This window comes from Emydura macquarii, unplaced genomic scaffold, assembly GCF_026122565.2.
Source record: "Emydura macquarii macquarii isolate MOO-44397 ecotype Brisbane River unplaced genomic scaffold, CSIRO-AGI_Emac_v2 contig_2833, whole genome shotgun sequence".
In the NCBI taxonomy this organism is placed as follows: Eukaryota; Metazoa; Chordata; order Testudines; family Chelidae; genus Emydura; species Emydura macquarii.
This window is the reverse complement of record NW_027132970.1, coordinates 1-17,091: the sequence shown is the minus strand read 5'-3', so window position 1 is coordinate 17,091 and position 17,091 is coordinate 1. Positions and strand designations below refer to the sequence as shown.

The window sequence follows — 17,091 nt, the reverse complement described above, 5'->3', positions numbered from 1 at the left end:
GCTTGCTTATTTCCATTGCTTCTCTTTTATATTCTTCAATCCAATGTTTTTCAAAGCATTTTGCTAATTTACATGAGTAAACACAGGAATTACAGAAAACAATACAAGAGGGACAGACCCATGTGCTTTAATTAGTGAAAAGGTGCTAGCCACCTAGATTTGTTCTTTAGCTTCAGTGTTCCACCCTTCAAACAAAGGGGTATTGGGGTTGTTGTGATTAAATTGAGCAATACCTGGGATGGTATCCAGCCATTAGCTTTGATCACAAGGTATTTTGAGAGGTCTGGAGCAGTGGAGGTCTAGCACGACCTGCATTTAACACATTTCTGTTTACTGCATAGATGAGTTACTCCCAGAGGATAAATTAATTAGGGAAAATGGTCCAGACAGAGAGGCAATTAACAAACAGTTACCTTAATGAAATAACAGACATACTTTGAGAATAGAAAGACAGCATGGGTGTGTTGCAATGAGAAACAATCATATCTTTTCAAAAGGGACTCCAGCCACCATTTCACATATTCTGCATTATGCACTTATTAATTTGGTAGTTTAATTTTATAAGTAGGCCCATCTTAGCTGAAATTTCACAGTCTACACACCAGAGGGACTATACAAGCCTGCAAACCACAATTCTACAAGAAACCTGATATATATGGACTTTCCAATCATTTATACGTATGTGATTGCTTTCACCATTTAACATTTCTCTTATAGTTTATTTCTTTCTGTTTATAATAAACCTTAGTTTTAGTTACTAAAGGATTGGCTGGCAGCGTGGTATTTTGGGTAAGATACAAAATTGTAATGATCTGGTGATGTGGCTGACCCTTTGGGGTCAGGAGAACCTCTTTGGTAAAGAGTATAGAGTTTAAATAACTTCTCTCTTTACTGGACCTAGTGGCTGATTGGGAGCCAGAGACTGAAATGCAGTAAAGGGGGTTGTGTATATATCTATTTTAGCTTCTTGATAACCAGTGTGGGGAATCAGAAGCACTGTTCGTTGCTGGTTGGGAAGTCTGACTTCAGTGTCACCCACCAGGGCTGGGAGAATCTGCTCTCCTTTTGCAGCCTGCCCTAACCTTGCCATTTTCAGGGGGCAACCCTAGGCCCAGACGGGTCACACATGGGTTGAACCTGCTGTACAACATTAATATCTGCTACTAACAACTAAAATATATTTTTTGGTACTTCATAAACTACATCACAAAATTGCAGTACAGCAACATTACAATAACATTTATTTTGGGTAGGATTAACATCTTTTTTGTAAATTCCATTAATTACAGCTTGAGTACATTGTGTGCATACACAAACACAACTTTGTCCAATATACACAATGGTAGAATTAATGCTACTATTGGGTAGCAAAGCAAATTGACAATTTCATACATCCAATTCATCTTTCTTACAAGGGTATGTAAATTGTCTCAGTGGTTCTTCACAAATATATCCCAATTCTGATCCAAACATGGCTTCACATGTGCAACCTTGTAAACTAACCAATCAAATTTAATTTCCTTTTTTCAATCCCCATGTCAGGTGTTCAATAGGCCATAACACTCCAGTTTTTGCACTGAGGCCTAGGGGGACAACTCTGTGTATGTCTATGATGCGAACATTAGACAATATCATTACATATGCTATAATCACTTGAGCTTGGGCATCTACTGTAAAATTTAACATCTTCCACCAATGGCTTAAGGCCCTTTCTTGGGTGGTGGCATCATCCCAAATCAATTTCTTTATTTTATCAGGTAGGACTCCACTAAGTCCTTGTCAAATAATACCTTGGCCTATTCCTTGAGCCCAAAGCTGTGCTTGTATGCAACCTAAAGCTTCGAAGGTAGCATTTATTACGGTTTTTGTGAGGTGTAATAGGCCCAGGAGTGCTTTCTCATTATTCATATCCCAGGGTACCAATATATCTCCAAGTAACTTTTCTCCATATCCCAAGACTGAATGTGTGTGTACTATGGGATCTGATAAGGCTCCAAGGCTCTTGCCTAGGGCGCTTAACTTATTTGCCAAAACCTCTTCATTAATTGCATTCAGCACCCCTGCCGATGATCCTATACCTCCCAAAATATCTCCTCCAATATCTTACTTGGGGCGTGCATGTTTGTTAGCATTGTGTGTTACCCAGGTGTCCATCAAGTGTAGCCATTCTCGTACTACGGGTGTTACAACTGGTGTACAATGGTGATGTAGGTTAGATATGTTAATATTTTGCATGCCTACATGTATTTTCACAAGGTGTACCTTAGGGGTTTCCAGCACTTGGCTTCTATAATTTTCTTTTAACACCAAGTCCCTGACATTGTATTCTTTGGGCTTAGGAGCATAATGTACAACTACACTCTGATAGGTGTTTATGTACATCACTACACTGGCAGAGGGATTCACTAAAACCCATTTTGGATAGTATATCTTCAGCGCAGTAACAGGTGTCTTTCCCTTCAACAGACAAAATATCCCCATGTAGTAGTAACTAAAATCGGCTTTGCTGTAAATTACTTCAGACCAATTTTGACACCATAGTAGTGTGCTGTTCTTTTCCTCTCTGGTCCAGTTCATTCTGTATAGATAAATCAAATCATCTGGGCTGGCTTCCTCTTGGGGGAGAGGGGTACTCTTTTTGTTGACATTAATTGTGAGTTGCACCTCAAAATTACAAAAAGCCATTATCTTAAGTTCCAAAGCATCTTCCCCCAGCCACATGGTAATTGGCAGGGGTACCATCCTGCAACATTTGTCTAAAATTGCACCATCTATCCCGTTCACACCAGCATAGCACAACAAACACACAAAATAAAATCAAAATGGTGAGAACACCATACAACTCTCCTTCATATTGCACAGCTTAAACTTCTGCTGGGAATGCATCGCGGCCCAGATGTACCTGTGCTTCGAGTGCCATCACCCTGTTCCACGCACAGAATTATCCCGGACACAGAGGTCAAAGCCTGGTGGAGAAAATCAGACACACAACACACGAGGGGAGAGAGACAGAGAGGGTGAGACCTGGGGATGCTGGAAATGAGACATAAGGAAACCCCCCTAGGGAACCCAGCTCTGATCCAGCTGCAGGGTGAGAGACTGACTGGCTCCTGCGTTGGGGAACGGGACATGGGACTTTGGTCTGGTGTAGAGGGGACTGGCTGGCTCAGGGGTGGGATCCCAGTTCTGACCCTGCTCTGTCCCTGCAGCAGGGGCCAGGGGCTCAACTGGTGTGTCTAGATGAGGAAAGGACCCTGATCCTGAACGAAGAGGCCCTGAGCCACTGACTGGAGCGGGGTAGGGTGGGAGACCACCTCCTGTCTGCCTGGTGTCCATTGTTGGGGAGCAGCACCAGGGCAAATCCTTCTGCTGAACTGGCTGCTGTTCTGGCTCCAGAGCCTGTTGAGTGTAAATGTGAGCAGGAGAGCTCAGAGCTCCACATGTGTCTGTGAGCGACCCCCACCAACATGTCCAGTTAGCTGGAGCCATGGCAGTACCACAGCATGTCTTTCTGCCTGGACACTAATGTCTTTGTCTGTGCAGAAAGTCCATCAGGCCAGACACAAGTTGGTGACACGGAGCAGTGACCCATCAATGAGCCACACTGGTGGATATTATTCAGCTCACCAAGGCAAGCAGTCTGGAATTACATTGAATAGGACAGCTGTGATCTGGGGATGTAACCGGCATTATCTAAACCCAAAGCTATGGTAATTAGGCTCTGTTTTCCAGGCAGTGGCAAAACATAAATCAATAGGGATACAGCACCTCTGTCTGATAAATGACTGGTACACACAAGAGAGCTCCCACCCAAAACTCCTTGTTTTTATTGAGTTCAAAGCATACATCAAAAACAGCAATAGTCTAAAAGCACCCCAGAATATAGTTACCCAAAGTCTGAGGTGGTCTCGAGGAACAGCAACGGGTTTCTGGTAGCTTGCCTTCCACTTAGCTGCTGGGGAGTTTGATGCCAGTCTCTTTGCTTGTAGATAATCCTCTTGAATTTCTCTCACAACCTTCTCCAAAGTGCACACACTGACTAATCTCTTTGTTATGTAACACAAAACAAAGCATAACTCAAAGTAATCATAATGGGCCAAAACAATTTCTATATATATATTTATATATTTAATAATACTGCTTATCAGCAAAGCCAGTTTAACAAAAACAAAACAAAACAAAAACCCTGTAATAATTACAGGTACACAGTAAGAAACTTAGAGAGAATCAAGGTCAGTTTTTCACACTTCCTTCCATTCCCATAAATCTGTCACTTCACTATATCTATCCTTGTTAGTAACACACTACAGTTGTGAAGTTGTTTTTTTCTGCCTGAGCAAGGGCAAATTTTCTTCTGACTCTGTCATTTTCTTGTTTCCAGCTTATGGTGGTTGAGAGCACAAGATGTCTGTGGCTTATGCTATGTCCAGTCCTCTCATAACAGATGAATCAAGGTTGGGCAGCAAAGGAGGCTGCTGTCTCTCGGATCACTACTTCATTTGTTGCAGAAGTTGGAAGGTGTGTGGAGAATGAAGCAGGGGATGGCAGGATGAGAAAGGAGGGTCTCCTGGTTAAGGCAGCTGATGTTTCCCTGGGAAAATGGATTCTCTCCCTGCCTCAGGGCATCCAGTTCTTGTGTGATGTTGGGCAAGTCACTGAAACCAAATGTTTCCCAAGTGGCCACTAATGGGATGTACCTCATTTGCTGGGCACCTGACTCAAGACCCTGGGGTTTGATTTGCAGAAGTGCTGAGCACTCTTAGTTGAAGCTGACATGAAAAGGAGCTGTGCTTCTGACATACAAAGTGGTAAGAGAATGCAAAGTGCTCGAACAAGTCAGGCTGCAGGCATCACCAGTTGGGCAGCCAAAATTAGTGACTACTTTTGCCCCTGTAATCCCTCTATAAAAGGGGGCTCAGCCCCCCCATCCCCACCTCACATGTGTTGTGAAAAGAAATCAATGCTTGTGAAGCCCTTGGGTACCAAAGAAAAACCCATGAAGAAATTGATCATTCTGACTTCAGAGCAGGATGTGAAAGTAAGTAGGAAATAAGGCTTGAGGCCACTCACTGCACAATGAGGGGAAAACAAAATCTCAGACACCAAGCACTGAATCCTGGGGAAAACAACAGTATGTAATCATGGAATTAAAGACCATATGCCAAAGCACGCACATAAGGGGGCAGTGTTAAGGTTGTGCGGGCAACCTTGATCCTGGCAATGCCTATTTTTGGAGTGCTTTGCATTACAGCCATCATATGCCTTTAGCGTAGGAGAAAGGCAGAGCAAGAATCACTGGCTGGAAGTTAAAGACAGACAAAAGCCAATGAGAAATAAAGCACCAGTTTTTCACAGTGTGGGAGAGTAACCACTGGGACAAACTCCTGATGGCAATGGTGGATTCTCTGTGCCTTGATGGCTTCCAGTCCCAGCTGGAGGCCCCCCTGGAAGGTGTTTAGTTAAAACCACATAGCAGGGGCTCATGGTCTGACTGTTGTGTTGATGGCGATGCCCTTTCACTGTGGGAGGCTGCAGCTCTCTTGGTTTCCTGCCACCTGATGTTGCAACTTGCCACTCACCTCCCCACCCACATACATCCCAGCCGTAGTGCCCATCCCAACCCCCACCCCAACCCGTATGGCCACTGCCTCGGGAAGGCTTAGCTCTGCAGCCTCATTGGAAAAAATGCCGAGTGCCTGACCTCATTGTCATGGGTGATTGGTGAAGCCTCCCCTCGGGAAGACTAGCTCCCTGTCTTGCCTCTTCTGCCCCAGGCCCGGCCCACACTCCATCCCCGCTCTACCCAAGGCCCCTCCCCAGGATCCGCCTCCCTCTCTCCATCACATGCATCTCCCCACATGTACCTGGATGACTCCCTCCTCTCCTCTCCTTCCCCCATACTATCCCCGCTCCCCTTCCAGCATGAGCTGCCACCTATGTGTGCCTCGTAGGCAAGAACTAGGTCAGCACGAGACGGGAGCTGCCCTCGAATGACTCATTCAGTCTGTTCCTCCCTCCCTGGCTGGCTATGGGCAGTAACCGTACCTACAGTCCCAAGCATTGCGGGGGTACATTAAACAGATCTTGGGACAGACACAGGACGTTTGGGCAGGAGGAAGGAGGGTTGCAGCACCCATGGGAGAGGAGGTGAGCTGGACGAGAAGCTCCATATCCCAGCAGAAAGTCCTGGTGGGTGGCTGGGCACCCTCCCTCTGTCCTGTGCCCGAGCTGAATGCTCATTGCTCACACACATTCCTGCCGTGGTGCTGCTCTGGTGTGTATCTGCTGCAGCCTCCCCTCCCTAAGAGCCGGGGTCTGTGCGATGCTACACAAGCCCTCATCTCCTCTCCCCTCCCCCATCTCTCGTGCTTGTTCAGCCCCTAGTACTACTACTGAAAAACCCCAGGTATCTTCACAGTCCTGAGCGCTCCCCAAAACACACTGCGCCTCCCGCCAAGCCCAGCCAACCTCCCTCAACTGCAGCGCTACCCCTACCCCTAATTGTCACAAGCCTGCGATCAAGCCTTAAATGACGGATGGTCCAATGTCACACTGGACGTCTGGGATGGGGGCTTTTAATAAAACCCCAAATCTTCACATTGCTAGCTCAGCTTTCAACACCAAGCCATGCTGCTTCTTCCCTTCAATTTTATTTTCCATTTCCCTTAACTGGAAAACAAATGAGTGTCTTTGAAGGGACTCTTAATTGATCACTGAACATGCTGGGCTGTGCATGTAGGGTAGTTAATTCAATGGTATTTGTGGTACAGTACAGTTCATAAAGGAATCCAAGAATTTCAACGATTCCTCGTTTCACACAGGAATTGAATGTGAGTTTTTTATGACGTGTACTTTTAGAGAGACTTGTGTGTCCATCCCCCCAACCCTCCGGACTATTATACTCACTGCCCATGAAGGTGGGTGAGGTAATTTATTGAACTGACTTCTGTTGGTGAGAGAGGCAAGCTTTCCAAGAGCCCCCCCTCTTTTAAAAGTGACCTGGCCAGCCTCCCTGTTCCAGCACCCTGCTTAGTTGAGTTGCTCCAGCATCATCACAGCAGCAGGAGGAGTCCCACAGCTGGGCCAGGTACAGGAGCCACTAGCCAAACATCAGTCCAAAAGGCAGAGGCGTGCAAATGCCATAGGCGATTACTGATTAAGTGGCACCAGCACAAAGTCCAAAGAAGACAAAAGTGAACTAGTCTTGGTGTTTCCTGTTAAAGTTTATTTTCTACTTATGCCCAGGTAGGCAATGATGCTACGTTTAGCAATCACTGAAGCAGCAACAAGTGCTCACAGCTCCCTGTTTAGAAATAAATCTATTACTTCTTAGAATCAGAATCACCGAAGATGAGGGTTGGAAGGGACCTCAGGAGGTATCTAGTCCAACACCCTGCTCAGTGCAGGAGCAACCGCAACTAAACCATCCTGGCCTGGGCTATAGATACAGATATGATCTTCTTACATCATGCATTTATTCTCCTAACTCTCTCCCACCGTTCCCACACACATTCTCTTTCTCGCTGTGAAATGTTTGTTTTGCCACTGGCTGGCAGTGGCCCAGCTGTGGGATTCCTCCTGCTGCTGTACCTGGCGGCCACGCAGGGGCCACTGTTGTTATGTTTGGATTCTTGGAAGTCACTTGCACTCAGAGAGAAACCAGCAGACAGATACACAGAGAGATGTAAACACACAGACAGGGTTTCTTGTACTACTCTAAGACCAGGCAGAACTGGCTGAGCTATCCCATAATACTCTGGCTTTGTGGCTACGGCAACAAGCTAGGCTCTAGAGGTGTTAGTCTGTATACAGCAAAGATAACGAGAGTTCTGCAGCACTTTAAAGACTATCAAATTTAATTTCAGCAGGCAGAAGCTTTTGTGGGCTTCAACTTCATCGTGGGCGGCAGAGGAGGCCGTATCTGCTTCTCAGCTTCCCGGGCTCCTCAGTAACTCCCTGGGAAGGAGTCCATGCAGGGAACCGGGAAGCTGAAGAGGAGATACCGCCAGGGAGCCCACGTAGAGCATGAAAACTTTTGCCCTCCCAGCAGGGAAAGAGCAGGGCCACCACAGGCCCCATGCCTTCAGCATCACGGGAGTAAAACTAACGCTGCCAACAGCACAGCGCCGACCACCACCACCAAGACTGGATTCGTAAATCCATTCTTCTGAGAGCCACCGTGGTCTCTGAGGCTACTGTCATAGGCTGTCATCTGCCTGTTGTAGTGACTCTGATAGCGCACTCCATAGGTCTCCAGGAAGGTCTCGGCCTCCCGAGACAGCTCTGCCATTAGCTCTGCCAGCAGGGTCTCCTCTGGCTCCATCATCTCCATCCGGCAGCGCTTCAGCAGAGACTTGTGCAGCTCCCTGAACTGCTCCTCCATTTCACTTGGTGTCACCCTCAGACAGTCGATCATGTGGTGGGACAGGACGTCCTGCATTGAGCGGGAGAGGAGGGAGAGAGAAGGGGGCCCAAGGCTGTTAGAAGGAACAGGTTGGCAACCCCAGCTCACCAATGTCCCCTCTGGCTACAGCACAGCAACTTCCCCTCACCCCCATGACTGAGACCAGGGCCCCCCGTTCTGCCAGAGCTGAAGTCTCCTATCCCTGCAGCCACCCTGGGAGTGCAAGAGATGAACAATGAAGTCCCATCTCCTGCCCAAAGCCAGGAGCCCATGGAGCTGTTGGGGATGGTTCCCTGGGGTTCCCCAGGCTGGGGGCACAGCCTCCCCCATGAACTCACCTTCTTCCCCACAAAGGCAGCGTGGTCTGTGCGGGCTCTGTCCATGGCTCTCTGGTTAATGGTGTGACTCTGATAGCGCCTTCCATAGGTCTTCAGGAAGGTCTCAGCCTCCTGAGTCAGCTCCGCCATTAGCTCTGCCAGCAGGGTCTCCTTCTCTGGCCCCTTCATCTTCTCCCGGCACCGCTCCAGCAGCAACCTGCACTGCTCCACGAACTGCTTCACCACTGCTCTCGGTGCCACCCTCAGACACTCGATTCTGCATTTGGACAGGGCGTCCTGCATTTAACGGGAGAGGAGGGGAAGAAAAGGGGGGCCAAAGGCTGTTAGACGGGGTGGATTGGCAAACTTGGCTCACCAATGTCTCTTCTGACAACAGCACAGCAACTTCCCCTCACCCCACTGACCGAGATCAGGGCCACCTGTTGTGCCAGGGTTTGAATCTCCCATTTCAGTAGCCACCCTGGGAGCAGGAGAGATGAACGATGAAATCCCAGCTCCTCTCCCAAAGCCAGGAGCATGTGGGGCTGGCCGGGACGGCTCCCTGGGGTTCCCCTGGCTGGGGGCACAGACTCCCCATTAACTCACCTTCTCCCTCAGAAAGGCAGTGTGGTCTGTGCGGGCTCTGTGCATGGCTCTCTGGTTGATGGCATGACACTGATAGCGCCTTCCATACGTCTCCAGGAAGGTCTCAGCCTCCTGAGTCAGCTCTGCCTCTAGCTCTGCCACCAGGGTTTCCTTCTCCGGCTCTTTCATTTCCTCCCGGCACCGCTCCAGCAGAAACATGCGCTGCTTCACGAACTGCTCCCCCACAACGTTCGGTGTCACCCTCAGACAGTCGATCCTGCACTGGGACAGGCCGTCCTACATTGAGCAGGAGAGGAGGGGGTGAGAAGGCGGCCCAAGGCTGTTAGAAGGGGTGGGTTGTGTAACCTATAGGGCTGGCCTGCTTACTTGCACATATATACATTTCCTCATAGATTTAAGCATATGTTTTATTATAATAGAGTCATAGATTCATATTAACGTATTATAGCTGTAATGCAAGAGGCCTGCAGGCCACATCCTGTATGAAAGCCAATGCAGTTTGCATACATTTGTTTGGGACCTTTGGCCCAGATAATTAACGATGTGTTAAAGGATAAGGTGCATGTATGGTCATAACCTTCACCCTAGATAAGTCAGGAGGCACCAAAACAGGGGGGGCTACTCAGGTTATGCCCCAAATAAACTTCACAATCACACCACAAAATCCCTAGCAATAATCCATAATAACAAAGGGAAGATGAGTGAACCATCTGGAAAGAAGACATGCATCAATAAAACGCACGAACCTGCCAGCCTATACAATAAGTGTACGCTAATAATTTGGGGGGTGAAGAAGCCAAGTTTGGACGTAGAAGGAGGACCCATATTATTCAAGGTATAAAAGGGGAAAACCAAGTTACTTGGGTGCGATCGTCAGCTAATCCTTCTTTGAGCTTCTTCTTCTTTTAGACTTCTTTTGGTGTTTGCTAGGATCTTTTATTCTTAGTTCATACTTAATATTATCCATAGTCTTAATCTTATAGCTCTTACCTCTCTAGCACTGCCTAGCTCTCCCCCTTCCACTCAAGAATTGAGGTACTGAACATCTCTCTTGACCGGGTTATCAGGGGAGGGTGTGAGTATATTAATCCAAAGTATACGATATACATGTGTATATTATATGTGCATTAAAACAGGACGGTAATTCTAACCATTATCCATTCAATTAGTCATTTGTCTGTCATTCTATGCCATTCAATAAAAGCCTGTAAATTATGCATATTCGGTTATCAGTGTGAACACTCCTGTCGTTCACCCTGGGGGTCCTTGTAAAGCTCTTTGTAGCCTGATTTCGGGACTAGAACCTCATTATCTTCTGATCAGATCCATTGACGAGCCTATAATCCCATTCAATTACAAAATGCTGAAAATCAGGCAAGTCAGCAACCCTGCCTCAGCAATGGCCCGTCACGCTTCAGCACAGCAATTTCCCCTCACTCCACTGACCGAGATCAGGGCCCCCATTGTGCCGGGCTTGGAGTCTCCCATTTTTGCTGCTACCCAGGAGCCGGAGATATGAACTCCCATCTCCTGCCCCTAAGCTACGAGCCCATGGGGCTGGCCAGGATGGTTCCCTGGAGTTCCCCTGGCTTCAGGCACAGCTTCTCCCAGACTCACTTTCTCCCTCAGAAAGGCAGCGTGGTCTGTGCGGGCTCTGTCCATGGCTCTCTGGTTGATGGTGTGATGCTGATAGCGCCTTCCATAGGTCTCCAGGAAGGGCTCAGCTTCCCGAGACAGTTGTGCCTCTAGCTCTGCCAACAGGGTCTCCTTCTCCGGCTCCATCATTTCCTCCTGGCACCGCTCCAGCAGCAACCTGCGCTGCTCCGCACACTGCTCTGCCATTGTTCTTGGTGCCACCCTCAGACATTGGATCCTTTCCTTTGACTGGGTGTCATGCATTGAGCGGGAGAGAATGGGGAGAGAAGGGAGCCCAATGCTTTTAGAAGGGGCGGTTTGGCAACCCCGGCTCACCAATAGACCCTCAGCTAAAGCACAGCCACTTCCCCTCACCGCCCTCACTGAGATCAGGGCCCCCATTGTGCAGTGGCTGGAGTCTCTCATCTCTGCAGCCACCCTGGGAGCCAGAGAGATGAACTCCCATCTCCTGCCCCAAAGCCAGGAGCCCATGGGGCTGGCTGGGATAGTTCCCTGGGATTCCCCTGGCTTCAGGCACAGCCCAGCCCCGCCCCCAGACTAACTTTCTTGCTCAGAAAGGCAGCGTGGTCTCTGCAGGCTCTGTCCATGGCTCTCTGGTTGATGGTGTGACTCTGATAGCGCCTTCCATAGGTCTCCAGGAAGGTCTCAGCCTCCTGAGACAGCTCTGCCTCTAGCTCTGCCACCAGGGTCTCCTTCTCCTGCTCCATCATTTCCTCCTGGCACCGCTCCAGCAGAAACATGCGCTGCTTCACGAACTGCTTCCCCACGATGCTCGGTGTCACCCTCAGACAGTCAATCCTGCGCTGGGACAGGCTGTCCTGCGTTGAGCAGGAGAGGAGAGAGAGAGAAGGGGGCCCAAGGCTGTTAGAAGGGGCGGGTTGTGTAACCTATAGGGCTAGCCTGCTTACTTGCACATATACACATTTCCTCATAGATTTAAGCATATGTTTTAGTGTAAAAGAGTCATAGAGTCATATTAACGTATTATAGCTGTAATGCAAGAGCCCTGCAGGCCACATCCTGCATGAAAGCTAATGCAGTTTGCATACATATGTTTGGGACCTTTGGCCCAGATAAGTAATGATGTGTTAATGGATAAGATGCATATATCGTCATAACCTTCACCCTAGATAAGTCAGGAGGCAACAAAACAAGTGGGGGCTACCCAGTTTATGTCCCAAATAAACTTCACAAGCACACCACAAAATCCCTAGCAATAGCCCGTAATAACAAAGGGAAGATGAGTGAACCATCTGGAAAGAAGACATGCGTCAATAAAACACACGAACAGGCCAGCCTATACAATAAGTGTACGCTAATAATTTGGGGGGTGAAGAAGCCAAGTTTGGATGTAGAAGGAGGACCCATATAACCATCTTATTCAACATATAAAAGGGGAAAACCATGTTACTTGGGTGCGATCGTCAGCTAATCCTTCTTTGAGCTTCTTCTTCTTTTAGACTTCTTTTGGTGTTTGCTAGGATCTTTTATTCCTAGTTCATACTTAGTATTATCCATAGTCTTAATTTTATAGCTCTTAGCTCTCTAGCACTGCCTAGTTCTCCCCCTTCCACTCAAGAATTGAGGTACTGAACATCTCTCTTGACCGGGTTGTCAGGGGAGGGTGTGAGTATATTTATCCAAAGTATATGATATATATGTGTATATTATATGTGCATTAGAACAGGACGGTAATTCTAACCATTATCCATTCGATTAGTCATTTGTCTATCATTCTATGCCATTCAATAAAAGCCTGTAAATTATGCATATTCGGTTATCAGTGTGAACATTCCTGTCGTGCACCCCAAGGGTCCTTGTAAAGCTCTTTGTAGCCTGATTTCAGGACTAGAACCTCATTATCTTCTGATCAGATCCATTGACGAGCCAATAATCCCATTCAATTATAAAACGCTGAAAATCAGGCAACAGTCAGCAACCCTGCCTCAAGAATGGCCAGTCAGGCTTCAGCACAGCAATTTCCCCTCACTCCACTGACTGAGATCAGGGTGCCCCTTGTGCTGGAGTTGGGGTCTCCCATCTCTGCAGCCACCGTGGGAGCCAGAGATATGAACTCCCATCTTCTTCCCCAAAGCCAGGAGCCCATAGGGCTGGCCGGGATGGTGCCCTGGGGTTCCCTGCCTGCAGGCACAGCCTCTTGCACAGACTCACCTTCTCCCTTAGAAAGGCAGCGTGGTCCATGCGGGCTCTGTCCATGGCTCTCTGGTTGTGGAAGGTGATGGCCATCTGCGCAGGGAGGACAAGACTGGGGTGAGCTGCCGTTTATGGGACCTTGTCTCCACCCAGGGGCCATATCTTCAACTGCAGCAGCCTCACGTAACAGAACGACACCGTTATCTGATGTGGAAGCGACTTGGGGCTTCTAGTGCTGCTGGTCACCAGTTTGATCCTCATGGCAGCCCAGCCTCAGCTCCCTTCCCTGCCCCGACCTGCACTTTGCAATTGTGGCTCTGTCCGGTAGCTGAGAACTGTGGAAACCCCTGCACCAGCCAAGTTAGGCCTGAGGCTGACGCCCGACAGCACATCAGTGATACCGGATCCTGCAGGTCTGGTGGTATTTGGGGGCTGTTATCGATCTCGGGAAGGCAGATTGTTTGGGTGCAAATCTCAGCTCTGGTGTGGGGTGGGGAAAGGTACTGTTCTGGGCTGGGTTAAACCTTGCTATGAAGCAGGAATGACTCCAGAATAGTCTCTGCTGTGGTGCTATTCTGCAGCGGCTATTGCTGAGTATTTATTCTGGAATATCTAGGCTGGTCTATTCCCTTGTGTAGATATGCCCTCCCCCCACCAATTCTCCTTTAGAAGAGGGCCTGGGTAGCACCTGTCCCAGCTGATCTGTGTCTGACACCCAAGCCTGTATCAGGTTTACAACGGCGCCATGGTGCTGGGCTCACACTCAGAAGGGGCCAGCGCCCGGACTGTGGTCCCACCCCACACCCGTGCTCCACCGTGAGACCCTGCCCCCGCTTGGCCCCTTCTCAGTGAGGCCCTGCCCACAGTTTTTCCTCTCTGCCCCTCCCCCGCTCAACCCCTGCTTGCTCCTCTCCACCCCTCCCCTCTGTGGGAGCGGTGGGCGGGGCCTTAGGGGGAGAGGCTGAGTGGGGATGGAGCATGGCAGGGACTTGGGAAGAAGGGGCAGAGAAGGGGTGAGGGCTCAAGGCAGAGCTTGGGCAGAGTGGGAGGCCCACAAAAGTTTAATCCAGCCATGGTCCCAGCCTGGGGCTCCAGCATCTACACTGCATTAGGCGGGTCTGGATGCAACCACCCGTATCCCAGACTCCCAACTTCCCTCCCCAGCTATGGCTGCCCTGTCCCATTGTTGGTGGTGCAGCCTGGGAAAACTGGACTGTCCTCCTAATTTCACTGTCCAGAGGAGAAAGGAAGATGACCCGTGGGATTGTGGGATACTTTCAGTGGCCTCCCAGAGGATGAGTCCAGCAGGGCTGTGTCTACACTTGAAAGCAACAGGGCTTGAACCCTGGCTCCCAGCTTGACTCTGGTTCAGACCCTCCAGCGCTGTAGGGCCCTGGGACCTGAGTCCCTGATTCCATTGTCTTCTGAGTCTAGGCTCATGGGAACTGCTCTCCCACCAGAGTGCCTGACCCACAGAGAAGAAAGGGGCATGTGAGGAATGTGAATTACAGTTCCCAGGAGCCACCTTGGTGACACTGCCAAATGGAAACATTTGTGGGGGTTGGAGGAAACTCAATGGTTTCTGCAGAAAAACAAAAAAATCCCCAAAATGGCTCTCATTTTCACATCGATACCCACATGATTGATTCATGTTAGGGGTCTCACTGACTGGAGACATGTCCTTAGGCTGGGTGACCCGTCCTGAACCAGTCACCCTCTAGTCTAGTTAAATTCTCCTACCCCAGAGTCCAAAAACCTGAGATTTTAGCAGATCCTTTCCCAGCTGCTTTCAGCAGGATGGACCCAGCTCCCAACACCACCGCAGCCCTGGCATGGAGAGGAGAGGGGAGACACCCACGGTCAGGCCAGAGGCAAAGACAGTACCTGACAGGGAGAGGAGAAGCCAAAGCGACATTTCTTCATCACATCAGATAAATTCTGCAAAGAAACCAAAACAAACCATCACATCACAGACTCCACATTGCTTAAAAAGGCTGGGAACAGTGCTGAGATGCAGCCCCCTCTGGAGGTGGGGCAAGCTGGGAACAGTCAGACATTGATACCTGCTTGCACTGCTACAGACTGGGGACTGACTGGCAAGCAGCAAGAAAGGACCTGGGGGTCACAGTGGACAAGAAGCTGGAGATGAGTCAGCAGTGTGCCCTTATTGCCAAGAAGGCTAATAGCATATTGGGCTGCATTAGTAGGAGCATTGCCAGAAGATGGAGGGAAGTGATTATTCCCCTCTATTCGGCACTGGTGAGGCCACATTTGTAGTATTCTGACCAGATTTGGGCCCCCCACTACAGAAAGGATGTAGACAAGTTCTGCAGGAAAGGACCAGGGGGTTACAGTGGACAAGAAGTTGGATACGAGTCAACAAATGGAGACACTCCAGCAGAGGACTACAAAAATGATTAGGGGCTGGAGCACAAGACTTATGAGGAGAGGCTGAGGGAACTAGGCTTGTTTAGTCTGCAAAAGAGAAGAGTGAGGGGGATTTGATAGCATCCTTCAACTACCTGAAGGGGGTTTCCAGGGAGGATGGAGTTAGGCTGTTCTCAATGGTAGTAGATGACAGAACAAGGAGCAATGGTCTCAAGTTGCCGGGGGAGAGGTCTAGGTTGGATACTAGGAAAATGTTTTTCACTAGGCGGATGGTGAAGCACTGGAATGGGTTACCTAGGGAGGTGGTGGAATCTCCATCCTTAGAGGTTTTTAAAGCCTGGTTTGACAAAGCCCTGGCTTGGATGGTTTAGTTGGGGTTGGTCCTGCTTTGACCAGGGGGTGGGACTAGAGGACCTCCTGGGTTCCCTTACAACCCTAATCTTACAGGATTCGATGATGGTGCATAGGTAGAAGGGTCATCATTGACTGCCAGGTGAGAGCATCCCCATCCCAATCCCCGCAGCACACCTGTCCTGTCCCCACCTTTATCTTGGCAGCGAGCTGAGTCCCGGTGAGCGGCTCCCCATGCTGGTCCGTCTGGACGTGTTGCCCAACCAAGCCCACCAGGGCGGTGACGTAGCCCCTCAGACTCCCCTGGAAATCCTCATCCATGTCTGCAAAGGGGAGAGAGGATGAACGATGGTGGGGAATGTAGGGCCTGTCTGATCCCCTTTCTCTCCACCTTCCACGCGTGGGCAGGGAGCAGCGACCCAGTCGCATTGACCTGCACATGGCAAGGAGGTCAGAGCCGCTCTGTCGGGTCCGTTACCTCTCAGCCTTCCCTCGCTGCCATTCATGATCCCTTTACCAGGGAAGGGCATCAGGTAACAGCGGGTGCTGCTTCTCTTCAACTCTTCCAGGGCCTTGGGGTGTTTGCAAGGGGATGTCGCCGCCAGCATCTGCCGGAGCCAGAGGAAATCATTACATTGACACACGATACACAGTGTTAGCGTTAGCCAGAGCTGCTGGGCAGTAGGAGAGGGTCTGGAGGAGCCCTGCCTGGTTTGTGGCAGACGTTGGGAAGGGGTGTGCAGTGAACGAGGCAGGGGATGGCAGGAAAAGAAAGGAGTGGCTCCCAGTCCCAGTCTCCACTTCTCCAGCTCCCAGCCTCTCCACACTCCTTGTCCCAGCCTGCTCCTTTCCCTCCCCTGGCCTGGATTTTCGCCTCTCCACACTGCAATGAAGCCACTTCCTCCTCCACACTGCCTGGGCTCATTGTAAACACGGGGTGAAGGTGCCCCTGCTCTCAGTTCTGGCACCTAGCCTAGGCAGGAATTACAGGGAGACTCCAGCATTGCTTCTGCAGCCCCGGACAGACTCTTTTTGAGACTGCAGCAGGTAAACTCTAGCACAGAGTTCTCAACCCCTTTGAACTTCAAACACAACTGTGACCACCCTACTTGAAAAAAATTGTGACTGCCCCCCGTCTTATCCTTGGGCCTGAGCCACTCTGGGCTGAAGCATGTACTAGCCTTGCGGCGTTCCCTGTGGCAAGGGGGCCCTGGG

At 49.5% G+C, this 17,091-nt stretch overlaps 2 protein-coding genes across 2 annotated transcripts; both read right to left on the bottom strand.

Moving 5' to 3' along the window:
- Positions 1–7,207: 7,207 nt before the first annotated feature.
- On the bottom strand, positions 7,208–11,176 carry LOC137166302 (uncharacterized). Its single transcript, XM_067567954.1, has 4 exons — positions 10,945–11,176; positions 9,328–9,603; positions 8,743–9,018; positions 7,208–8,434 (listed from the first exon to the last, which is right to left on the bottom strand). Exons 1-4 carry the CDS (start codon positions 11,167–11,169, stop codon positions 8,090–8,092), a joined length of 1,122 nt encoding a protein of 373 aa, XP_067424055.1. The 5' UTR covers positions 11,170–11,176; the 3' UTR covers positions 7,208–8,089.
- Positions 11,177–11,311: 135 nt separating this feature from the next.
- LOC137166303 (RING finger protein 112-like) lies at positions 11,312–16,510 on the bottom strand. Its single transcript, XM_067567955.1, has 5 exons — positions 16,355–16,510; positions 16,069–16,199; positions 15,022–15,075; positions 13,156–13,230; positions 11,312–11,801 (listed from the first exon to the last, which is right to left on the bottom strand). Exons 1-5 carry the CDS (start codon positions 16,482–16,484, stop codon positions 11,493–11,495), a joined length of 699 nt encoding a protein of 232 aa, XP_067424056.1. The 5' UTR covers positions 16,485–16,510; the 3' UTR covers positions 11,312–11,492.
- Positions 16,511–17,091: the final 581 nt, after the last annotated feature.

Coding starts and splice junctions, on each gene's coding strand:
- LOC137166302 (XM_067567954.1), bottom strand. CDS start 11,169: ATGGCAGAGCAGTGTGCGGAGCAGCGCAGGTTGCTGCTGGAGCGGTGC. Junction 9,604..10,944: donor CTGCCTTTCTGAGGGAGAAA/GTGAGTCTGGGA, acceptor TGCTCAATGTAG/GACGGCCTGTCCCAGTGCAG. Junction 9,019..9,327: donor CTGCCTTTCTGAGGGAGAAG/GTGAGTTAATGG, acceptor CGTTAAATGCAG/GACGCCCTGTCCAAATGCAG.
- LOC137166303 (XM_067567955.1), bottom strand. CDS start 16,484: ATGCTGGCGGCGACATCCCCTTGCAAACACCCCAAGGCCCTGGAAGAG. Junction 16,200..16,354: donor CAGCGAGGGAAGGCTGAGAG/GTAACGGACCCG, acceptor TCCCCTTTGCAG/ACATGGATGAGGATTTCCAG. Junction 13,231..15,021: donor GCTTCTCCTCTCCCTGTCAG/GTACTGTCTTTG, acceptor CTCCCTGCGCAG/ATGGCCATCACCTTCCACAA.